This window comes from Trachypithecus francoisi, unplaced genomic scaffold (genome assembly GCF_009764315.1).
Source record: "Trachypithecus francoisi isolate TF-2019V2 unplaced genomic scaffold, Tfra_2.0 Lachesis_group0, whole genome shotgun sequence".
In the NCBI taxonomy this organism is placed as follows: domain Eukaryota; kingdom Metazoa; phylum Chordata; class Mammalia; order Primates; family Cercopithecidae; genus Trachypithecus; species Trachypithecus francoisi.
In genome coordinates, this window is record NW_022681453.1 from 155,071,455 (window position 1) to 155,097,347 (window position 25,893).

The 25,893-nt window shown below is 41.6% G+C and overlaps 2 protein-coding genes and 1 long non-coding RNA gene across 3 annotated transcripts in view; 2 read left to right on the forward strand and 1 right to left on the reverse strand.

Annotated features, from left to right (window-relative positions):
- Positions 1 to 997: 997 nt before the first annotated feature.
- On the forward strand, positions 998 to 2,495 carry LOC117077574 (proline-rich protein 23B-like). The gene has a single exon (XM_033201268.1). It carries the CDS (start codon positions 1,272 to 1,274, stop codon positions 2,058 to 2,060), a length of 789 nt encoding a protein of 262 aa, XP_033057159.1. The 5' UTR covers positions 998 to 1,271; the 3' UTR covers positions 2,061 to 2,495.
- A 13,575-nt stretch (positions 2,496 to 16,070) lies between these two features.
- On the forward strand, positions 16,071 to 17,114 carry LOC117077584 (proline-rich protein 23A-like). The gene has a single exon (XM_033201278.1). The coding sequence runs from the start codon at positions 16,240 to 16,242 to the stop codon at positions 16,984 to 16,986; it is 747 nt and encodes a 248-aa protein (XP_033057169.1). The 5' UTR covers positions 16,071 to 16,239; the 3' UTR covers positions 16,987 to 17,114.
- Positions 17,115 to 18,038: 924 nt separating this feature from the next.
- The window catches only part of LOC117077593, a 32,354-nt gene continuing 24,499 nt past the window's right edge, over positions 18,039 to 25,893 (reverse strand). The window contains exon 2 of the long non-coding RNA XR_004434808.1: positions 18,039 to 18,121. This is a non-coding gene — a long non-coding RNA (uncharacterized LOC117077593). The remainder of the gene's footprint in view (positions 18,122 to 25,893) is intronic.

Genomic DNA, 25,893 nt, shown 5'->3' on the forward strand with positions numbered 1-25,893 from the left:
CGACTAAAAATACAAAAAAAATTAGTCGGGCGCGGTGGCGGGCGCCTGTAGTCCCAGCTACTAGGGAGCCTGAGGCAGGAGAATGACGTGAACCCGGGAGGCGGAGCTTGCAGTGAGCAGAGATCTCGACTACGCTCCAGCCTGGGCGATAGTGAGAAACTCTGTCTCAAAAAAAAAAGAAAAGAAAAGAAAAGAAAAAATTAATTTTATTAATATCATTTTAAATTTTATTAATATGATTAATAATTTTCTAACATTTTTAACTTTTAGGATGAAATTATCACAAACGTTTCACTTTTTTTTTTTTTTTGAGACAGGATCTCACTCTTGCCCACGCTGGAGTGCAGTGGCGCCACCATACTTCACTCCAGCTTTGACCTCCCAGGTTCCATCAATCCTGTCATCTCAGCCTCCCAAGTAGCTGGGACCACAGGTACGCACCACCACGCCTGGCTAATTTTTGAATTTTTAAATTTTTCAAAGGGACTGAGTCTCACCATGTTGCCCAGAGTCTTCTTGAACTCCTGGGCTCAAGCGATCAGCCTTCCTCGGCCTCCCAAAGTGCTGAGATTACAAGCGTGAGCCACCACTTCCAGCTTCACTTAGTATTTTAAAAGCAATTTTCCCAAGTAGAAATCTGCATTTTCTGAATACTCCTAAAATGAAATAATTTAGTAGCATTAAAGGAATTGTATGTTGCATTTGGATGGGTCGGTGAGATCTTTGTGAGTGGACTTTTCTCTAGAATCCCTGAAATCGCAAGAAAATATGTCTTCTACAGGCGAGCCATCTTTGAAATTCTATTACAGTTGTACTATTTTTTCTGAAGAAGTTATACTGATCATTCTATCCCCTAGGGGCCTGTATGAGTATTTCCCCAGCATGACCGACCAACCACAGCCACGGATACTGGACAGCCAGGATACCTCCGCCTCTAGCGCGGGTCCTCCAGAGGGCGGAGCATTGCGTGACATTTTGCGACTTCGGTTCCGCTGCCGTCATTTACAACATAATTGGCTTTGCAGTGCGCATCCGGGTCTGCGTCAGGAAGGCCCAAGATTCCAACGCGCTAGGCTGAGCCCGGCGGCCGGTGAGGCACCACCAGCAGCCCGGACTGCGGTCCCCTGGGAGGCGCCCCTGGAGCTCCGAGGACACTACTCAACCCGCCTCGCCTACCCCTGACATCTGTTACCTCAAAAAGGACTTCACCGCCCGCGCTCCCCACGTCCTCTGCTAGGCCCAGGAGCGCCGTCCACAGCGCCGTCGAGGTGATGGGCAGCCGGCCCCCCAGCCCCAGAGCTTGCCCTGCGCCCTGGTGGGGACAGCAGCCAGGAGGACCCTGCCCTGCCAAGCACCTCCGATTGGAGGAGTCTGCGGGCCCCGAACCCCGCGTGGCGCCCAGCCTGGAAGACCCGGGGACCCCGGCCGTGGGCGCGCTCACCTCCGTAGTGGTCCTGGCCGCGGGCTGTGCCTTGCGCGTGCCCCTGGACGACGTCGACCTGGTGCTGGAGCCCGCACCAACGTCGATCCTGCGAGTATCTCTCGGTGGACACACCCTCATCCTGATCCCCGAGGTCCTCCTGAGCTCCGTCGACGGACGCTCAGCAGCACAGGGCGACTCGTCTGCCGGCCTGGAAGTGGACGTTTTCCTGGGCGCTCTCAGGGAGGACGTCGTCGTCGAGCTGGAATTCTGCGCATCTGTCCCAGAGATCGGCGCCCAGGAAGAGACCTACGAGGAGGAGGCGGACCCCGAGTTTCCGGAGCTCCGGATGGCCTCCCCAACCGGCTCAGCCGCTGGGCTCTACCACTCCGCTAGAAGTATGTTCAGCCCCTATCAGGAGGGCCCCATCCCAGAACCCTGTGCTCTGGCCCCCAACCCCAGTTTGGAGAGCGTACGCCCCATCTTCGACACGGAATTCCACCTTCTGGAGCCTGTCCCCACCTCACCTCTCCAACCTCTACCTCCCTCTCCGCGCGTGGGGAATCCAGGTCCCCACGCTCGCCCGCCGCTACCAGAACGCCCTCCGTGCAAGGCCCGGAGACGCCTGTTCCAGGAATAAACCCCCACCCCCACGTACACCCAACAATCCTGGCCGCTCTACTGGCAGCTCTCTGGGATTGCGGGAATCTTTCACATTATCCAACCACCTGGAAATTGGGCACCCTGTGTTCGGACAATTGCTTTTTCGCTGCACACTACCGATAGTAGGAGATGAAGCCGTTAGCAAGAAAAGGCATATTCTAGACCTCATCTTTAAATAGAAAATCTGCCCAGGGATACCAGAAAATGTGTCCAGATTTCTGGGCTTCTTTACAAGGTCATATTCAGATCCTTTCATTCTCCTTCGTTTTGCATCAGTTCTTTCTCTCAAATTCCAGTCTTTCTCCAGCATCATACTGCCATGCCCGTTTCTCCCCAAACCAAGAAATCACTAGATCTCTTAAACGTTGTTAATTACCTTGTTATTTTTTTCCCATGAATTTTGGAAGACTTAGCCATGGTTTTTTTTTTTTTTTGAGACGGAGTCTCGCTCTGTCGCCCGGGCTGGAGTGCAGTGGCCGGATCTCAGCTCACTGCAAGCTCCGCCTCCGGGTTCCGCCATTCTCTGCCTCAGCCTCCCGAGTAGCTGGGACTACAGGCGCCCGCCAACGCGCCCGGCTAGTTTTTTGTATTTTTTAGTAGAGACGGGTTTCACCGTATTAGCCAGGATGATCTCGATCTCCTGACCTCGTGATCCGCCCGTCTCGGCCTCCCAAGTGCTGGGATTACAGGCTTGAGCCACCGCGCCCGGCCAGCCATGGTTTTTCTCAGGGTTTTTCCAACTGTTCTCCCAGGAAACTGCCAAACAGTATGCTTACTATACAATACTGTATGTTGCTTCTTCCTAGGAACCCCTTATCCTGCTGAAGTTCTCTTCCAGTCTTCTAATTCTAAATGAAAAGTTGTGTTGAATTTTATCAGATGTTTTCAGCATGCATTGTGTTATGTACTTTTTTTTTTTTTTAATTTGTTAATCTGGTGATTTCACCCAATGGAAAGTGTTTGCATTCCTGCTATTCCACATTATTTTATACCTTTTAAAATCTACCCTGAGTTTTTTCTCATGTAAACCAAACTTATAACTTTTAAAATGTTAATTTATTACTGTATTTGTCTCATATTTTTATATAGGAGATAAAATATTACTGGTGAAGCTGATGTTAACAAGCTGGTTTTATTTAAAAACATCAGTAACTATTCAGATCTACCACTATGCCTTATTTCATGCCTTTTTATTCTTACATTCCACTCCCTCATTCTAGCTTCAGTTTTCTTTTTGTTGAAGAATATCCTTAATATTTCTTTCCACTGTGTCTTACGTGTGATAAACTATCTTGCTTCTGTAAGTCTGACCATGTTTTTGTGTGATAAACTTTCTTAGAACTGTATGTCTGTAAATGTTTTAATTATACCTTCATTCTTAATTTTAAAATGATATTTAACTACAGTACTTTAAAGATATTAGCCCGTTGTTTTGACATTTTTTGTTGTTGCAGGATGTCTTCTGTCAATGAAGTTGTTATTCCTTTTATATTACAACAAGTCGTAATTTGGCTGTTCGTGTGTGTGTGTGTGTTTTCTTTTTTTAAGACAGGATTCACTCTGTTGCCCAAGGGGCAGTGCAGTGGTATAATCACGGCTCACTGCAGTCTCAACATCCCAGGCTCAAGTATATTTTTTGTAGGGACAGGGTTTCACCATGTTGCCCAGGCTAGTCTGAAACTCCTGAGCTCAAGTGATCCACCCACCTTGACCTCCCAAAGTGCTGGGATTACAGGTGTGATCCACCACATCTGGCCAATTTTAGTATATTTTTTAAATGTTGATTTGCTTTTGGTGTTCTACAGTTTACTATAATGTGTCTAGAGGTACACTATATTTTCATTTAGATTGATAGAATTTAGTTAACTATCAATATTGGAAATTATTTCTTGCCCAAAATACCACAAAATCTTAAGTTTCATCTCTTGGAATATCGCCTATATCCCCATGAAATCCAATCAGATGGGAGGCCGAGGTGGCTGGATCACCCGAGGTCAGGAGTTGAAGACCAGCCTGGCTAACATGGCGAAACCCTGTCTCTACCAAAAATACAAAAATTAGCCGGGTATGGTGGCACGCACCTGTAATCCCAGCTACTCGGGAGGCTGAGGCAGGAGAATCTCTTGAACTCAGGTGGCGAAGGTTGCAGTGAGCTGAGATTGTGCCACTGTACTCCAGCCTGGGCAACAGAGCAGGACCCTGTCCCAAAAAAAAAAAAAGAAAGAAAGAAAGAAATCCAGTCATATATATATAATGGCACTGCTCAATCAATCTCCTCTGGCTCATAACATCTTAATATCTTAATATATATGTATGTGTGTGTGTACACCTTATCAAATCCAACGTCCTGTATTTTTTTTTTTTTTTTTTTTTGAGATGAAGTCTCGCTTTGTTGCCCAGGCTGGAGTACAGTGGCCTGATCTTGGCTCACTGCAACCTCTGCCTCCCGGGTTCAAATGTTTCTCCTGCCTCAGCCTTCCAAGTAGCTGGGATTACAGGTGCTCACCACCACGCCCGGCTATTTTTTGCATTTTTGGTAGAGACAGGGTTTCACCATGTTGGCCAGGCTGGTCTTGAACTCCTGACCTCAAGTGATCCGCCTGCCTCAGCCTCCAAAAGTGCTGACATTACAGGTGTAAGCCACCACGCCTGGCCCCAACTTCCTTTATTCTTTAATCCAGTTAACTACTCTGGTTGACTGCTTCCAATATTCTGTTTGTTTTGGTTTGGTTTTTGTTATTCTGTTTATACTTCCATAAGAAAGTTTTCATTTCAAAGAATTTTTTTTTCAGGATTTTTTTTCAAGATTGTTGCTTCAAAACTTTCCCACTTGGTATCGTAAACTTCTAGTTTGTTCATGGAAGGCATTCCATCATTTATGCTTTGAAATTTTTTTTAACTTTAATAGCTAAATTGATTCAATTTCCCCACAGGTAAAATCTCTGATTATTTGTTTTTAATCACATTGGATTGCCTCGTGCTTAGTAATTTTCATTAGTGGGCACACTCTGGGTGGGAATTCATCTTCTGAATCCCAAATTTATAGTTTTTATAGTTTCCACTTCCTAGTCTTCCCAGGACCACGATTCAGAATTAGGGCTTTGGAACTCCTGTAACTTGTCTTTCTGGAAAGTCACAGGTCTAATCAATTACGCAGAGGCTCATTCCAGGTTTCAATTTGTCTTTCCTTGATCAACTGTAGACACAACCATGAAACAGTGGTTAGTGCCTCTACAAGCTTTGAATATTGGCAGTGAGCCAAATTTTAGCCCCCTCAAAGGAGCAGAAATCCCAGTTGCCATTATATAGTTTAGTCCCAGTACCATGAGTCATCAAAATATCAGCTGCTCAATCAGACATAGGGTTTTCTACTCCATTTCTGATCTCTGGAAGCTTGTATCTTTCTTTTGAAAGTAGATGTCTGTAGGTGATACGGTTTAATATTTCCTAGCAATGCTCTCTGCCTTCAGTAGATGGAACTCCCCTGTACTACCATCTTGCCCACAATTGCCACCACAAGCCAATTATCTCTCTGTCTTCTCCCTATAACAAAGCAGTTAATCAGTCACAAGACCCAGTCTAATTATCTAGTCATTCTGAAGAGGGATGGTGGCCCTGTTTCCAAAACTGTGTCTTCTATTGCAAGAGATTGATATCCTGCTCTAGAAGTAACAAAGGACATCCATCTTCAGCAATACACAAACTAAACAGTCCCCAAAATCCTCTAAACAACACTTTTGAAAGTGATGGAGAAAATTATTTTAATATTTTTAAAGTCAAAGCACAGCTTACAAAATGTAAGAGAAATTCTCCAAAGCCAAAAATGATGACAAATCACGAATCCAGAGAGGTAGAATCCAGTGAGTGCTAAAGCAAAAGTTTCCTTGAGAGTACCTAACAATCCATGGTTACCTGGAGTTTTGGTTTTAATGGTCCATTTATGGGAAAAAGAAAATGTAGCGGACACATTGCCCTGAAAAAAGTCCCAGTCTTCCAAAACATGATACCTTTAGTGGGTAAGCTAATAAACAAAAAAGAAAAAAAAAAAAAAAAAAAAACTCTGGCTCAAGCCTGTAATCCCAGCCCTTTGGGAGGCCGAGACGGGCGGATCACGAGGTCAGGAGATCGAGACCATCCTGGCTAACACTGTGAAACCCCGTCTCTACCAAAACATACAAAAAACTAGCCGGGCGAGGTGGCGGGCGCCTGTAGTCCCAGCTACTCGGAGGCTGAGGCAGGAGAATGGCGTGAACCCGGGAGGCGGAGCTTGCAGTGAGCTGAGATCCGGCCACTGCACTCCAGCCTGGGCGACAGAGCGAGACTCCGTCTCAAAAAAAAAAAAAAAAAAACTCAATACAAAAGGAGATGGAACTAAGATGCATTTATCAGTCTTGGCTCCAAGTAGAATAAAACACAATCTGCTTTAGGGGGAAAAGCTGAGAGTTTAGCTTAAGATGTTCCCTAATAGATGATGAGCCTGGCAAAAAATTAAACAAATTCTCTCCTCACATTCTCTGAAAAGAATATACCCTATACTCAGGGTTAAGAATCTTCCTGGAGATATCATAAAGGGATTCTAAGCTAAATCAAAGAACACAGATGGAGAAAGGTAGGAGGTAGTAAAGAAATGCCATGTATTGAGAATTTTATTATTTCAATCTGGGGTATGGGGAATGAACAGATTCCCACCACGAACGAGTGTAAAAGGCATGAGTACATTAATCTTTATCATCCTATGGCAGATACAGGTGGCAAGGCTTTCAGTGCCCTAGAGAGGAAAAAACAAGGATATTTCTAAGAACATACATAGTTCTGGGCATAGCATAGTGCCTTTATTAAGGAAGCATAACAACTTTCACAAATGATAAATAAAAATAAAAACACATTTAAGATTATTAGAATAAGTCTACAAAATGCCAAAGTCAAAGAGATTTTTTAATATGCAAAAAGAGAAGGCCACTACAATGACAAAGCAGTTAGATAACTGGCTTCTCAGCAGCAAAAAATGAATCCAGAAGACAGTGGAATAATAGCAGCAATGTATTGGTAGGAAACGACTGTTTTGACTTGGAATTTTTCAATTAATAATGCCATCTTTTAAAAATAAGCAAAAAAAAAATTATTTAACCTACATGTGAAATTCTAAAAAGTCAAACTCACAGAGGTAAAGAGTATAATGGGCTTTACCAGAGGTGAGAGGGGTGTGGGGGGATTGGGGCCATGTTGGTCAGAGGGTACAAAGTTTCAGTCAGACAGGAGGTAAAAGTTTCTGAGATCTATCTTACAGCATGATGACTAGAATAAACAATTATGTATTCTATATTTCAGAATTCCTGAAAGAGACTTTAAATGTTCTCACCAAAAAAAAAGGGGGGGTATGTGAATGATGGGTATGTTGATTAGCTTGATTTAATCATTCCACAATCTATACACATATTAAAGCACCACATTTTACCCCATCATTATTACAACTGTTATTTTTCCATTAAGAACTTAAAATTGTGTGTGTGTGTGTGTGTGTGTACACATTTAGTTTTATTGTAACAAAGCAACTTGTACACTTTTAATGTTTAAAACTGAGCATCATCTTTCCTAAAGGTCCAGTGAAACAAAAAGAAAATTTAAAAATAAACAGGAACAAAATTACAATAGAGAATGTCAATTGCAAATAAGATCCTACAGGTTCTGCTGATTCTCCCATTGCGTGGCAGGGCTCAAGTCATCATTAGGAGATAATTTATTTTAAAAGTGTCATCTTAAACTGCAAGGATGTCTGTCAAATACCACAAGGCATTTAATAATCAAACTACCAAAGATCAAGGGTAAAGAAAGAATCCTGGCCAGTTGCAGTGACTCATATGTGTAATCTCAGTATTTTGGGAGACCTAGGCAAGAGGATCACTTGAGCCCAGCAGTTCAAGGCTGCAGTGAGCCATGAGCCCCATAAGCCATGATTGTGCCGCTACACTCCAGCCTCAGTGACAAAGCAAGACCTTGTCTAAAAATATATGTGTGTGTGTGTGTGCATCCTAAAAGCAGGAAAAGAAAAGAAACAAATAACATATAATGTAGCTCCAACAGCAGACTTTTCAGTGGAAGTCTTAAAGGCTGAGAGTGGCACGACAAATTTAAAGTGCTGAATGAAAAAAAAACTTACCCCAGAATAGTATATCTGGTGAAAATATCTTTCAACCATGAAGGAGAAATAAAGACTCCTAGAAAAACCAAAGCTGGCTGGGTGTGGTGGCTCACAACTGTAATCTCAGCACTTTGGGAGGCCAAGGCGGGTGAATCACTTGAGGTCAGGAGTTTGAGACCAGCCTGGCCAACATGTCTCTACTAAAAATATAAAAATTAGCTGGGTGTGGTGGTGGGCACCTGTAATCCCAGCTACTCAGGAGGCTGAGGCAGGAGAATCCCTTGAACCCGGGAGGCAGAGGTTGCCGTGAGCTGACACTGTGCCACTGCACTCCAGCCTGGGCAACAGAGCGAGACTCTGTCTCAAAAAAAAAGAAAAGAAAAACCAAAGTTGTGAAATTTCATCAACATCAGGCCTGTCCTATAAGAAATGCTTACAAAGGGAGTTGTTCAATATGGAAAAATAAAAAGGACATCAATGAACAATAAGAAATTATCTGGTAATTTTTTTTTTTTTTTTTTGATAGGGAGTCTCGCTCAATCGCCCAGGCTGGAGTGCAGTGGCGCCATCTCCGCTCACTGCAAGCTCCACTTCCCAGGTTCACGCCATTCTCCTGCCTCAGCCTTCCGAGTAGCTGGGACTACAGGCACCCGCCACCACGCTCGGCTAAATTTTTGTATTTTTAGTAGAGACGGGGTTTCACCGTGTTAGCCAGGATGGTCTCGATCTCCTGACCTGACCACGTGATCGGCCCACCACAGCCTCCCAAAGTGCTAGGATTACAGGCGTGAGCCACCGCGCCTGGCCCACGGTAATTTCTTATACAAAACTCACTGGCAATAAGAAATACACAGAATATTATAACACCGTAATTGTGGTGTGTAAACTATCCTTAAGTAGAAAGAATACATGATAGGCCAGGCGCGGTGGCTCAAGCCTGTAATCCCAGCACTTTGGGAGGCCGAGACGGGCGGATCATGAGGTCAGGAGATTGAGACCATCTTGGCTAACACGGTGAAACCCCGTCTCTACTAAAAAATACAAAAAACTAGCCGGGCGAGGTGGTGGGCGCCTGTAGTTCCAGCTACTCAGGAGGCTGAGGCAGGAGAATGGCGTAAACCCGGGAGGCGGAGCTTGCAGTAAGCTGAGATCCGGCCACAGCACTCCAGCCTGGGCGACAGAGCCAGACTCCGTCCCAAAAAAAAAAAAAAAAGAATAAATGATGAATCCATCAAAAATAAAAACTACAACAACTTTTCAAGACATCAACAAAGAGATAAAATAAAAAGTCAGAAAGTGGAGGGACAATGTTAAAGATTTTATGAGGTTTTTTTTTTTCCTGCTTGTTTGCTTGTTGTCTGTGCAATGAGTGTTAAGTTGTCATCCATTTAAAATAATAGATTATCAGATGGTATTTGCAAGTCTCAGGGTAACCCCAAATCAAAAAACATATAACAAATGAAAAATAAAAACAAGAAATTAAATTATACCACCAGAGAAAATCATCTTCACTAAAAGGAAAACAGAAAGGAAGAAAAGAAGGACGAGAAGATCACAAAACAACCAGAAACCAAATAACAAAATGGCAGGAGTAAGTCATTACTAATTAATAATAACCTGAAGGTAAATGGACTAAAACATTCCAATGAAAAGACACAGAGTCGCTAAATGGATACAAAATAAAATAAAATAAGTCTCAATCTGTTGCTTACAAGAAACACACTTCACCTATAAAGATACACATAGACTAAAAATGAAGGAATGGAAAAAGATATTCCATGCCAATGGAAAGCAAAGAAAGAGCAGGAGTAGCTATATTTATATCAGACAAAAAATATTTCAAGACAAAAATTGTAAGAAGAAACAAAGAAAGTCACTATATAACGATAAAAGGGTCAATTCAGCAAAAGGATATGACAATTTTAAATATATATGCACTCAACAGTGGGGTACCCAGATACATAAAGTAAATATTATTAGAGCTAAAGACACAGATAAACCCCAATACAATAATAGCTGGAGTTTTCAACCCCCAACTTTCAGCATAGGATAGATCTTCCAGAGAGCAAATCATCAAAGAAACATCGGACTTAATCTCCACTATAGAATACATGGATCTAATAGATATTTAGAGAGCGTTTCATCCAAGGGCTATAGAATACATATTCCTCTCCTCAGCATGTGGATCATTCTCAAGGATAAACTATATGTTAGGTCACAAAACAAGTCTAAACACATTCCATAGAAGTTGAAATAATACCAAGTGTCTTCTCTGACCACATGGAATAAAACTAGAAATCAATAAAAGAATAATTTTGGAAACTATACAAACACGTGGAAATTAAACAACATGCTCTGAATGACTAGTGGGTCAATGAAAAAATTAAGAAGGAGATGGAAAATTTTCTTCGAACAAATGATAACGGAAACACAACATAGAAAAATCTATGGGATACAGCAAAAGCAGTGCTAAGAGGGAAATTCATAGCTATATGTGCATACATTTAAAAGAAGAACAACTTCAAATAATTAACCTAACAGTACATCTTTTTTTTTTGAGATGTAGTTTTGCTCTTGTTGCCCAGGCTGGAGTGCAGTGGCACAGTCTCAGCTCACTGCAACCTCTGCCTCCCAAGTTCAAGCAATTCTCCTGTCTCAGCCTCCTCCCAAGTAGCAGGATTACAGGCACATGTCACCAGGCCCAGCTAATTTTTGTATTTTTAGTAGAGACAGGGTTTCACCATGTTGGCCAGGCTCGTCTCAAACTCCTGACCTCAGGTGATCCACCCACCCCAGCCTCCCAAAGTGCTGGGATTACTGGTGTGAGCCACTGCGCCCAGCGAGTGCATCTTAAAGAACTACAAAAGCAAGAGCAAACCAAACTGAAAATTAGTAGAAGAAAGGAAATAAAGATCAGAACACAACTAAATGACACTGAAATGAAAAAAAAATACAAAAGATGAACAAAATGAAAAGCTGGCTTTTAAAAAAGATAAAATAAATTAATAAACTTTTAGCCAGACTAAGAAAAAGAGAAGAAACAGCAGGCGTGGTGGCTAACGCCTATAATCCCAGCACTTTGGGAGGCCGAGATGGATGGATCACGAGCTCAGGAGATCGAGACCATCCTGGCTAGCATGGTGAAACCACGTTTCTACTAAAAACACAGAAAATTAGCCTGGCGTGGTGGCACACGCCTGTAGTTCCAGCTACCCAGTAGGCTGAAGCAGGAGAATCACTTGAACCCAGGAGGCAGAGGTTACAGTGAGCCGAGATTGCGCCACTGCACTCCAGCCTAGGAGGCAGAGCAAGACTCTGTCTCAAAAAAAAGGAAAAAAAAAAAAAAAGAGAGAAGAACCAAATAAATGAAATCAAAGATGAAAAAGGAGATATTACAACTGATAGTGCAGAAATTCAAAGGACCATTAGTGAGGCTATCATGGGCAACTATAGACCAATAAATTGGAAAATCCAGAGGAATTTATAAATTCCTAGATACATACAACCTACTAAGATTAAACCATGAAGAAATTCAAAACCTGAACAGACCAATAACAAGTAATGACATGGAAGCCATAATAAACAGTCTCGCAGTAAAAAAAAAAAAAAAAAAAAAAAAGTCTGAGAGCCGATGGCTTCACTGCTGAATTTTACCAAACATTTAAGGAATAACTAATACCAGTCCTATTCAAACTATTCCAAAAAATACAGAAGGAGAGAATACTGCCAAATGCATTCTATGAAGTCAGTATTAACCTGATATCAAAGCCAAAGACACTTCAAAAAAAGAAAACTACAGGCCAATATCTCTGATGAATATTGATGCAAAAAATCCTCAACAAAATACTAGCAAACCAAATTCAACAATATATTTAAAAGATCATTCATCATGATCGACTAGGATTTATCCCAGGGATGTAACGATGGTTCAACATATGCAAATCAATCAATGTGACACATTATACTAACAGAATGAAAGATAAAAACCGTATCATTTCAATTCATGCTATAAAAACATATAATAAAAGTCAACATTCCTTTATGATTAAAAACTTCTCAAAAACTGGGTATAGAAGGAACACACCTCAACACAATAAAAGCCATATATGATAGACCCCCACAGCTAGTATCATACTGAATGGGGAAAAACTGAAAGCCTTTTCTCTAAGAGCTGAAACAAGCGAGGATGCCCATATTCACCACTGTTATTCAACATAATACTGGACGTCCTAGCTAGAGCAATCAGACAACAGAAAGAAAGAACGGGCATCTACACTGGAAAAGAAGAAGTCAAATTATCCTTGTTTGCAGATTATATGATCTTATGTTTGGAAAAACCTAAAGACCCCACACAAAAACTATTACTACTGATAAATTCAGTAAAGTTGCAGAATACAAAAATCAACGTACAAAAATCAGTAGCATTTCTAAATGCCAACAGTGAACAATCTGAAGAAAAAATCGGAAAAGTAATCCTATTTACAATAGTCACAAATAAAATTAAATACTTAGGAATTAACTGAACCAAAGAAGTGAAGCATCTCTACAATGAAAACTATAAAACACTGATGAAAGAAATTGAAGAGGACACAAAAGAGTGGAAAGATATCCCATGTTTATGAATTGGAAGACTCAATATTGTTAAAAATGTCCATACTACCCAAAGCAATCTACAGATTCAATTCAATATCTATGAAAATGCCAACGGCATTCTTCACAGAAATTTTTTTTAAATCCTAAAATTTTTATGAAACCACAAAAGACCTAGAAAGCCAACGCTGACCTGAGCAAAAAGAATAAAACTGGAAGAATCACATTACCTGCTTTCAAATCCTACTACAAAGCTATGGTAACCAAAACAGCACGTATTGGCATAAAAACAGACACATAGACCAATGGAACAGAATAGAGAACCCAGAAACAAATCCATACATCTACAGAGAACTCATTTTCAACAAAGCTGCTAAGAACACACACGGGGGCCAGGAGCGGTGGCTCACACCTGCAATCCCAGCCTTTTGGAAGCTGAGGCGAGCAAATCACTTGAGGTCAGGAGTTCAAGACCAGCCTGGCCAACATGGTGAAACCCCATTTCTACTAAAAATACAAAAATTAACCAGGCATGGCTATGATCCCACACACCTAGAATCCCAACTACTCAGGAGGCTGAGGCATGGGAATCGCTTGAACCCAGGACCCAGAGGTTGCAGTGAGCCAAGATCACACCACTGCACCACCGCACTGCAGGCTGAGTGAAACAGCGAGACTGCATTTCAAAAACAAAGAAAAAAAAGAAAAAACAATAGATGAAATAGAACAGCAGAAAAATATGGCAAACACATTATATCTCTTTCTTAATAATAATTTTTTTAAATTGTTCAAGGAATCTGCCCACCTTGACCACCCAAAGTGCTAGGATTGCAGATGTGAGCCACCACGCCTGGCCAACACATTATCTTTCTACTCATTGTTGCTAATGACAAGATCTAATTCCTTTTTATGGCTGAATAGTACTCCATTGTGTATATGTGCCACATTTTCTCTGTCTGTTCCTCTATTGACGGATACTTAGGTTGCTTCCAAATCTTGGCTGTTGTGAATAATACTCTAACAAACATGGGAGAGCAGATGTCTCTTCAATATCCTGATTTTCAATTGATGGAGCTGGGAAAACTGGATATCCATATGCATAAGACTGAAACTAGACCCCTATCTCTCACCATATACAAAAATCAATAAAAATGAATTAAATATTTAAATTTAAGGCCTCAAAATATGGCCGGGTGCAGTGGCTCATGCTTGTAATCCCAGCAGAGGATTTGGGAGGCCAAGGCGGGCAGATCACCTGAGGTCAGGAGTTTGAGATCAGCCTGGCCAACATGGTGAAACCCCATCTCTACTAAAAATACAAAAAAAAAAAAAAAATTAGCCAGGCATGGTGGCAGATGCCTGTAATCCCAGCTACTCAGGAGGTTGAGGCAGGAGAACTGTTTGAACCCCTGAGTCAGAGGTTGCAGTAAGCCAAGATCACACCATTGTACTCCAGCCTGGGCAACAAGGGCAAAACTCTGTTAAAAAAAAAAAAAAAAAAAAAAAACCTTTAAAATATAAAACTACTATAACAAAACATTGGGGAAAGTCTCCAGGACTTTGATCTGGGTAAAGATTTCTTGGGTAACCACAAGCACAGGTAACCAAAGCAAAAGTGGACAAATGGGATCACATCAAGTTAAAAAGCTTCTACACAGCAAAGGAAACATCAACAAACTGAAGAGACAACCCACAGAATGAAAGAAATTATCTGCAAACTACTCATCTGACAAGGAATTCATAGCCAGAATACATAAGAAGCTCAAACAACTCTATAGGAAAAAAAAAATTCTAATAATCCAATTTTAAAATGGGCAAAATAACTGAATAAATATTTCTCAAAAGAAGACATACAAACAGCAAACAGCTATGTGAAAAGGTGCTCAACATCACTGATCATCAGACAAATGCAAATCAAAACTACAATGAGATATCATCTTACCCCAATTAAAATGGCTTTTATCCAAAAGACAGAAAATGACAAATGCTGGCAAGGATGTGGAGAAAAGGGAACCGTCATACACTGTTGGTGGGAATGTAAACTCATAAAAACCATATGGAGAGGAGAACAGTTGGGAGGTTCCGCAAAAATCTAAAAATAGAGCTACCATATGATCCAGCAATCTCACTGCCACGTATATAATCAAAAGAAAGAAAAGCAGGATATTGAAGACAAATCTGTGCTCCCATGTTTATTGGAGTTTTATTCACAATAGCCAAGATTTGGAAGCAACCTAACTATCCATCAACAGATGAATGGATAAAGAAAATGTGATACATATACACAATGGAGTACTATTCAGCCATAAAAAGAATGAGATCCTGTCATTAGCAACAACATGAATGGAACGGGAGGTCATTATGTTAAGCGGAATAAGTCAGACACAAAAAAACAAACTTCTCATGTTCTCACTTATTTATGGCAGCTAAAAATTAAAACAATTGAATGTACCGAGAGAGTAGAAGGATGGTTACCAGAACCTGGGAAGGGTAGTGAGGGTGGGAGCAAATAGAAATGGTTAATAGGTACAAAAAAATAGAAAAAATGAAGTAAAACCTAGTATTCGATAGCACAACCGGGTGACTACAGTCAATAATAATTTAATTGTACATTTTAAAATAACTAAAAGAGTATAATTGGATTGTTTGTAACACAAAGGATAAATGCTGGAGGGGATTGCTACATATTGCAGGCCTGTATCAAAGTATCTCATTTAACCCATGAATACATATACCTACTATGTACCCACAAAAATTAACGTTTACTTATCAAAGCAAAATTTTCATTTCTAATTTCTATCACAAATGAAAGAACTTTTTAGTACTATGTAGGAAGGGTGGGGAAGGAGCAATGAGTATTTTTCATATATTCCTGGAAAATCTTAGAAGAGACTTTTAGCCGTAAGCTACTCATAAAAGTAAGCAAGCAGTTTTTGAAATTGTTTTTTGGCTTTTCTTAACCAAGAGTAAAAGCAATTACCGCCATTGGGTCCCACGAGCACATAAGGAATCTTGCCCTCCAGACACAAAGACCCCCCCCCCACCTCCCCACCTCGCTCTTGCTCTAATTGATCCAATCATCTCTAGGCCACGCCCGCCACAGAGCACTGTCGGGAGGCGGGGCATATATTGACACATTCTTGCGCGCCCAGGTCACCTGACGTCCCACGTTATTAGTCATCGGACGTGCATCCGGGTCCGCGCTAGGAAAGCCGAAGATTCCATCGCGCGAGGCTCTCAGAGTAGCACAGACTGAGGTCTCCCGGAGGCGTCCCTGGATCTCCGAGGACTCGCCCAGCGGCGCGCCGTCCTTGGCCGCTTCTGCCCCAGCCCGCCTCGCCTACCACCGACGCCTGTTACCTCAAAGAGGACTTCGCCGCCCGCTCTCCCTAGGCCCAGGAGCGCCGTCCGCAGCGCCGTCGAGGTGATGGGCAGCCGGCCCCGCAGCCCCAGCGCCTGCCCTGCGCCCTGGTGGGGGCAGCAGCCAGGACGACCCTGCCCTGCCAAACGTCTCCGACTGGAGGAGCCCGTGGGTCCCGAACCCCGCGTGACGCCCAGCCTGGAAGACACGGCGGGGATCCCGGCCGTGGGCGCACTCACCTCCGTGGTGGTCCTGGCCGCGGGCTGTGCCCTGCTTGTGCCCCTGGAGAACGTCGACTTGGTGCTGGAGCTCCCGCCAACATCGATCCTGCGAGTGTCTCTCGGTGGACACACCCTCATCCTGATCCCCGAGGTCCTCCTGAGCTCCCTCGACGAACGCTCAGGAGCACAGGGCGACTCGTCTGCCGGCCTGGAAGTGGACGTTTTCCTGGGCGCTCTCAGGGAAGACGTCGTCGTCGAGCAGGAAGTCTTCTGCGCATCTGTCCCAGAGATCGCCGCCCAGGAAGAGGCCTACGAAGAGGACGCGGACCCCGAGTTCCCGGACCTCCGGATGGACTCCCCAACCGGCTCAGCCGCTGGACTCTACCCCTTCGCTAGTAGTGTGTTCAGTCTCTACCGGGAGGGCCCCATCCCAGGGCTCTGTGCTGCGGGTTCTTGTGGATCCTCCAAGACTCACTTTGAGGACTTGCCACCGCCCAGAAATGCAGCATCTTCATTCGTCGACAGTGGGCAGTTGGATTACTGTTGTTTGAGTGGGTTGGTTGGTTGGTTTCTTGGCAGAATTCCTTGGTAAATGGCAGGCAAGGACATGAAAAAAGAAAAGCAGATTCTGGCAAGCACCTTTACCAAGAAGAGTAGACGACACATAACCAGTCATAGATTTTCAGATCCCTTGCCTTTGCTGCAGGAGCTGTTACTTCTGCCTTTACTGCAGGAGCTGTTACTTCTGCCTTTGTCCCCTTCAGCCAACTCTATCCTCAGTTTCACCCCTACTCTTGCTTAAAGCTCCCTTCAGTGTTCTTTCAAATTCCCCCCTTTTTTTCATCACCTCCCTACACCTATCCGTTCTCTCCAATCCAGATCATTGTCTTTCCTTCTTTTTGCAGTTATGAATTTACCTATACGATTTTCTCCCTACATCCTCTGAGGTGCTTCTGATCACTGATTTTACTTTCCGCTTGCTTTCCTTAACTCCTTTTCCTGGTGCTGGACAGTCAAGATAAATGCATATTAGATTACATAGCAAACAAACAACATTCAAATGTAATGAATGTTCTGGACCTTTTGGAAGTGTTTCTACAAATAAGAATGTAAGGGTCCTGCGTGGTGGCTCACGCCTGTAATCCCAGCACTTTGGGAGGCCGAGGTGGGGGATGGATCACCTGAGGTCAGGAGTTCGAGACTAGCCCTGGCCAGCACGGCGAAACCCCGTCTCTACTAAAAATACAAAAATTAGCCGGGCATGGTGGCGTGTGCCTGTAATCCCAGCTACTAGCGGGGATGAGGCAGGAGGATCACTTTAACCTGGGAGCCAGAGGTTGCAGTGAGCCGAGATCATGCCACTGCACTCCAGCCTGGGCAACAGAGTAAGACTCCATCTCAAAGAAAAGAAAGAAAACGAAAAAACAAGAATTTAAAAATTAGTGAAAGCAATATTTAATGAGGGAAAGTAGGGAGGAAGTTGTGACACTTTCATTCCAGCAGCAGCTTGTACAATGACATATTCTATGTACTTTAACCAATGGGTATTCCTGAATTTCAGGGCAGTGTGGGCTTCACCTTGATTTCCTCTCAGGGGTACCCACTCAGCTTCACTGCATGGACATTTGGTCTAATTTATTTTTGAGAGTTTTTTTCATGCTCTTGAGTCCATCACCCTGAATTGGCAGTCGTTATTTCTTGGTAGTATTTCCTTAATGTCTTTTTAACTATAAAGGAAAGAAAATATTACAGATAATGTTGTCATATCCTTTGTGCCCACTCTTCTCCCCCATTCCCAGAGGATTCACATCATGACACAAAGCTGGTGGATATCATCCTAGTCAATATATGAATGCTACATATACATATATATGTATAGATATAGATAAGCAATGTTTATGTTGTTTTCTGGACAATTAAATTTACGTAACTACCTCATATTCTCCAGTTTACTTTTTTTCTCAACTTTATTTTTGAGATGACTTATAAATATGTGTAGTTCATTTATTCTAAATATTCCGGTATCCATCATATGATTGTGATATTTTATTTTTCTTTATTTATTTATTTGTTTATTTATCGGAGACAGGGTCTCAGAAATTCTGTCACCCTGGATGGAGTGCAGTGGCACGATCAAGTGGACTTGAACTCCTGGACTCAAGAGATCCTTTGCCTCAGCCTCCCAAGTAACTGAGACTACAGGTGCGCACTGCCACACACAGCTAAATTATTTTTATTTTTTTTTATTTTTTTTAGAGATGGAGTCTCACTATGTTGCCTAGGCTGGTTTCAAACTCCTTGCCTCAAGCAGTCCTCCTGACTCAGCCTCCAAAAGTGCTAGAATTACAGGAATGAGCTACTGCACCTGGCCTCAGATTTATTTTTATTTCTTTTTTGTTTTGGGGGTTTTCTTTAGAAGGTCTCTCTCCATCACCTGGGTTGGAGTGTAATGGCACAATCATAGCTGACTACAGCTTTGAACTCCTAGGCTTAAGCAGTCCTCTCACCTCAGACTGCCAAGTGGCAGGTACTACAGGCACAAACCACCCAGATAATTTTTAAATTTTTTGTGGAGAGTGGGTCTTGCTCTATTGCCTAGGCTTGTCTTGAACTCCTGGGCTCAAGTGATCTTGCCTCCCAAAATGGTGGGATTACAGGCATGAGCCACTGCACCCAGCCTCAGATTTCTTAAATATGACACCAAAAGCACAATCCTTAAAGAAATAATGTGGGCCGGGCGCGGTGGCTCAAGCCTGTAATCCCAGCACTTTGGGAGGCTGAGACGGGCGGATCACGAGGTCAGGAGATCGAGACCATCCTGGCGAACACGGTGAAACCCCGTCTCTACTAAAAATACAAAAACTAGCCGGGCGAGGCGGCGGGCGCCTGTAGTCCCAGCTACTCGGGAGGCTGAGGCAGGAGAATGGCGTGAACCCGGGAGGCGGAGCTTGCAGTGAGCTGAGATCCGGCCACTGCACTCCAGTCCGGGCGACAGAGCAAGACTCCGCCTCAAAAAAAAAAAAAAAAGAAATAATGTGATGATGGGCTTCATCCAAATGAAGAACTTCTGTTCTCCAAAGACACTGTTAAAATGAAAAGACAAGCCACAGATGGAAGAAACATATATTCACAAGGTAAATATCTAATAAATGACTTGTGTGTCCAGAAAAACACTTTCAAAATTGAGTAAGCAAATGCTTTTAAAGAAGGCAATAAAATCAAGACACTCAAAAATACAACCTTCACAATGACTAGCATCAAATTAAAGATTATTAAATATATGAATGTGCAGGAAAATGTGTCCCATAAACAGGAGTAAAAATAGCTGATGAAGTTCTTTTTTTTTTTTATATTAGCCCTTTATCAGATGTACGGTTTGTAAATATTTTCTCCTAATCTGTGGGTTGTCCCCTCTTTCTCGTTTCCTTTGCTACGCAGAAGCTTTTTAGTTTGATTCAATCCCATTTGTTTATTTTTGCTTTTTTTGCCTGTGCTTTGGGGGTCATATCCAAGAAATCTTTGCCTATGCCAATGTCATGTAGCTTTCCCCCTCTGTTTTCTTCTAGCCATTTTACAGTCTGGGGTCTTATATTTAAGTCTTTAATCTATTTTGAGTTGATTTTTTTTCTTTTATTAAAAAATCTAATCATATTTTCTTTGCCAAATTTACTTCCCAATCGTTTTGTTGTTGTTTAGTTTTGTTTTGTTTTGCTTTGTTTTGTTTTGTTTTGAGATGGAGTCTCACTCTGTCACCCAGGCTGGAGTGCAGTGAAACAATCTCAGCTCACTGCAACCTCTGCCTCCTGGGGTCAAGCAATCCTGCCACCTCAGCCTCCCAAGTAGCTGGGATTACAGATGCAAGTCACCATGCCCAGCTAATTTTCATATTTTTTGTAGAGACAAGGTTTCACTCTGCTGCCCAGGCTGATCTTGAACTCCTGAGCTCAAGCAATCCACTCACCTCAGCCTCCCAAAGTGCTGGGATTATAGGCATGAGACACCATGCCCAGCCAAGTTAATTTTTTTATGTGGTGTGAAATAAGTATCCAATTTCATTCCTCTGCATATTGATAAACAGTTTTGTACCTGCACTCCCATATGCACTGCAGCATTATTATGAGTAGCTAAGATATGGAGCCAACCTATGTATTTATCATCATATAAATGGATAAAGAAAATGTGGTATATATACACGATGGAATATTATTCAGCCTTAAAAAAGAAGGAAATTCTGTCATTTGTGACAACATTAAGAACCTGGAGGACATTGTGGTAAGTGAAATAAGCCAGGCCCAGAAGAACACATACCATAAGATTCCACTTAGATGCAGAATCTAGAACAGTTGAACTCGTAGAAGCAGAGTAGAACAATGATTACCAGAGGCTGGAGGAGGAGGGTGGATGGCGAAAAGAGAGACGTTCATCAAAGGGTACAAAGTTTCAGTTAGACAAGAGGAATAAGCTTTAGTGCTCAATTGCACAGAATGATGACAATAATAAATAAAAATGCAATGTATTTTTCAAAATTGCTGAAAGAGTAGGTTTTTAATGTTTTCACCACAAAAATATGTGAGGTGATGAATTTGTTAATTAGCTTGATTTAATCCTTCTACAATGTAAACACATATTAAAACATCACGTTGTACCCCATAAATATATACAATCATTATTTGTCAAAAATAAAACAAAAAATAGTTGATAGAAAGTGGTGTAGATTAACAGAAATAATAAAACTAGAAGGCAAGAACACTAACAGCTGTTACAAAGATGCTCAGTATGTCCCAGGATTTTAAAGACAGCCTAAGCATAATAAGGACAGAATTAAAGATATAAAAAAAGAACCTAATGGAACTTCTAGAGATAAAAAATATATGAAATGAAAACTTTATTGGATGGTATTAAATACTGCAGAAGAGAAAAACTAAGAATGTAAGACTTCAAATCAAAACTAAAGCACACAGAAGCTGAATAAATAAGTAGCTTTTGCAATAATATCAAGCAATCTAACATAAATGTAATTGGAATCTCAGGAAGAAAGGAATGGGAGGGAGGGGTGATTTTGAAGTTCAGTGAAAGCTATAAACCTCCATATATAAGAAGTTCAGTAAACCTCAAGAGGGTAATCATGCATACATACACACACACATACACACACACACACACACACACACACACACATCAAAGTATATAGCCAATTTACTGAAAACCAGTGATAAAGATGAGATCTTTAAAACTATCCAGAGGAGACGGCTGGTCGTGGTGGCTCACGCCTGTAATCCCAGCACTTTGGGAGGCTGAGACGGGCGAATGACAAGGTCAGGAGATCAAGACCATCCTGGCTTACACGGTGAAACCCCGTCTCTACTAAAAATGTAAAAAAATTAGCCAGTCGTGGTGGCCGGCACTGTAGTCCCAGCTACTCGGGAGGCTGAGGCAGGAGAATGGTGTGAACCCGGGAGGCGGAGCTTGCAGTGAGCCGAGATCGCGCCTCTGCACTGCGCCTGGAGGTAGAGCGAGACTCCGTCTCAAAAAAAATTAAATAAATAAATAAAAGTATCCAGAGGAGGCCGGGTGCAATGGCTCACTCCTGTAATCCTAGCACTTTGGGAGGCCGAGGCAGGCGGATTACCTGAGGTCAGAAGTTCGAGATCAGCCTCACCAACACGGAGAAACTTTGTCTCTACTAAAAATACAAAATCAGCCTGGTGTGGCAGCGCATGCCTGTAATCCCAGCTACTCGGGAGGCTGAGTCAGGAGAATCGCTTGAACCCGGGAGGCGGAGGTTGCAGTGCGCCGAGATCGTGCCATTGCACTCCAGCCTGGGCAACAAGACTGAAACTCCATCTCAAAAAAAAAGTACCCAGAGGAAAAGAAAGACACATTAAATAGAAAGAAAGAGATAAGAAATATACCAGTTTAAATAGAACAGTTTTCTTGTCAGTAACAATACAAACAATGTAATGACATCTTTAAAGTACTGAAAGAAATAAAAACTGTCAAACTATAATTCTAAATACAGTAAAAATATCCTACATGAAGGCAAAATAAACTTTTCCAAGAAAGGGAAAGGCAAGAGTATTTTTCGTAAGTCAATGTGCACTATAAAGAATATTAATGCAAATTATTCAGTTGAAAGGAAAATGATACCATATGGAAACCTGGATCTACACAAAGAATTGAAGACCAGAAAAGGTAAATTATGGATAAGCATAAAAAGATATTTTTCTCACTTTTAATTTCTTTGAAAGATAAATGACTTTATATAGCAAAAATAGCCAAAGTGTGTTGTAAAGACTATAACATACATAGAAGTAAAGTATGACACAATAACTCGAGGAACGTGAGGTGAAATGGAAGTGTCCTGGTGTAAGTTAGTACAATATAATTTGAGGGAAGACTGTGATAAGTTAAAGGTGGATATTGTAACGTCTAAAGTAATCACCAAAAACTAAAGCAGAATATAGCTAATAAGTCAACAGAAGATAAAAATGAAATTCTAAAAATTACACAACTATTCAAATAAAGACAGAAAAAGAGGAGAAAAGGAACAAAGAACTGATGGGAAAAAATAAAATAAATACCAATATGATAGGTTTAAAATCAAATCAACAATTATATTAAGTGTAAATTGTTCACAAAGTCCAGGTAAGAGGCAAAATCTGAAAGAGTTATATACTATATAATTCCATTTGTATAACATTTTTGAAATGACGAAATTGTAGTGAGAAGGATAGAGTAAGTGGTTTTCTACTTCCACTCTTGGGCGCAACAGGGAGGAGAGGGCTGGGTATCACAAATGGTACTTGTGATGGAGCTGTCCTGTATCTGTACTGCGATAGCGATCAGACAATTCTACACGTGAAAAACTACACAGAGCTAAATGTGTGTGCACACACACACGAGTGCATGAAAAACTAGTGAAATTTAAATAAAACAGGTAAGTTATCAATGTCAACTCCCAAATTAGTATATTGTGCTATAGTTATGCAAAATTTTACTATTGATTAAAATTGGATGAAAAGTTTACAAGAGCTCTTTGTATTATTTCTTACAGCTCCATGTAAATCTATAGTTGTCTCAAAATAAAAAATTGGAAAACAGAAACTGTATAAATTACGAACTTGTATTCAGCCTCTTTAATCATCAGGAAAATGCTAGCAATGTTTTATATTGATGTGAGTGTTCACCAGATGTGTGTGTTCATGATAATTTGTCATGATATACACTTATGATTCATGCACTCATAATTCATAGTTTAATTTAAAATTTTCATTTTTAAGTAGTTATGGTAACATCAGAAAAAGCAGACTTTAGAACAAGAACTGGGCCGGGCGCGGTGGCTCAAGCCTGTAATCCCAACACTTTGGGAGGCCGAGACGGGCGGATCACGAGGTCAGGAGATCGAGACCATCCTGGCTAACACGGTGAAACCCCGTCTCTACTAAAAAAATACAAAAAATTAGCCGGGCGAGATGGCGGGCGCCTGTAGTCCCAGCTACTCGGGAGGCTGAGGCGAGAGAATGGCGTAAACCCGGGAGGCGGAGCTTGCAGTGAGCTGAGATCCGGCCACTGCACTCCAGCCTGGGCGACAGAGCGAGACTCCGTCTCAACAAAAAAAAAAAAAAAAAAGAACAAGAACTGTTACCAAGATTAAAGAGGAAGGTTTCATGTGACTTAATTCATTAAGAAGACATAATCCTAAATCATAATAACGGAGCTTGAAGAAGATGAGTCACAAAAACTGATACAACTGAAAGAAGTAGACAAATCCATGGAGATTTCCATGGAAATCCATGGAGTTGGAGATTTCAACATTCCTCTCTCAGTTATGGATAAAAAAGTAGAAAAACAGTAAGAATTTAGAAGAGTAGAAAAACATTATCAATCAACATGACCTGTTTGACATTTATAGATAACTACACCCAGGGGCAGAAAACACTATATTTTCAAATGTACCTGCAACATTCATGAAGATAGACCATATTCCAGGTATAAGACAAGACTCAATAACTTCAAAGAAATTAAAACCAATCAGAGTATGTTCTCTGACAAAATTAAACTTGAAATTAATAACAGAAAGATCAACTACTATTAAATTTAAAGGAAAAATAATTTTTCACAACCAATTGGCATTTATCCAAGGAATGTAGGTATGGTTTACCATTTCAAACTCATTAAGTAGAATTTACTATATCAATAGACAAAGAGACCATATGATTTCCACAACAGATTCAGAAAAAAATTAACAAAATTCAATATCCATTTGTGATTTTTAAAACTCCAAGGAGGCCGGGCGCGGTGGCTCAAGCCTGTAATCCCAGCACTTTGGGAGGCCGAGACGGGCGGATCACGAGGTCAGGAGATCGAGACCATCCTGGCGAACACGGTGAAACCCCGTCTCTACTAAAAAAATACAAAAAATTAGCCGGGCGAGGTGGCGGGTGCCTGTAGTCCCAGCTACTGGGAGGCTGAGGCAGGAGAATGGCATGAACCCGGAGGCGGAGCTTGCAGTGAGCTGAGAATCGGCACTGCACTCCAGCCCGGGCGACAGAGCGAGACTCCGTCTCAAAAAAAAAAAAAAAAGAAAAAGAAAAACCTACAGATAGAATCATAATTAATGATAGACTGAGTGTTTTCCCCCTGAGATTGGGAACAAGGCAAAAATGTTCCCAACAATTTTATTCAGCATTATACTAGAGGTCCTAGAAAGGGCAATAAGGCAAGGAAAAGAAATACATGTAAAAGCCATACAGATTGGAAGGGAAGAATAAAACTGTCTTCTTCACAGATGACATGATCAAATATGTAGGAAATCCTAATGAATCAACAGAAAAACTTCTAGATGTAATAAGTAAGTTTAGCAAGATTTCAGGTTAAAAGGTTAGTATTCAAAAATCAACTATACTTTTATACACTAGCAATGAACAACTGGATACCAAAATTGAAAACTAACATTCAAATAGTACCGAAAATATTAAATACTTAGAAATAAATTTGGCCGGGCGCGGTGGCTCAAGCCTGTAATCCCAGCACTTTGGGAGGCCGAGACGGGCGGATCACGAGGTCAGGAGATCGAGACCATCCTGGCTAATACGGTGAAACCCTGTCTCTACTTAAAAAAAAAATACAAAAAACTAGCCGGGCGACGAGGTGGGCGCCTGTAGTCCCAGCTACTCGGAGGCTGAGGCAGGAGAATGGCGTAAACCGGGAGGCGGAGCTTGCAGTGAGCTGAGATCCGGCCACTGCACTCCAGCCTGGGTGGCAGAGCAAGACTCCGTCTCAAAAAAAAAAAAAAAAAAAAGAAAGAAATTTAACACAACATATGCAAAACTGTTCATTGAAAACCACAAAACACTGCTGAGACAAATTTTTAAAGTCTTAAATAAATTAAGAGATTTATTATGTCTGTGGATTGAAAAACAATATCCTTAAGATGTCAATTCTCTATCATGTCAGACTGATCTACACACTCAGCACAAGTCAAAATCCCAGTAAGTTT

Bases quoted from the DNA above. Each gene is read 5' to 3' on its own strand.
- LOC117077574 (XM_033201268.1), top strand. From the start codon at position 1,272: ATGGGCAGCCGGCCCCCCAGCCCCAGAGCTTGCCCTGCGCCCTGGTGG.
- LOC117077584 (XM_033201278.1), top strand. From the start codon at position 16,240: ATGGGCAGCCGGCCCCGCAGCCCCAGCGCCTGCCCTGCGCCCTGGTGG.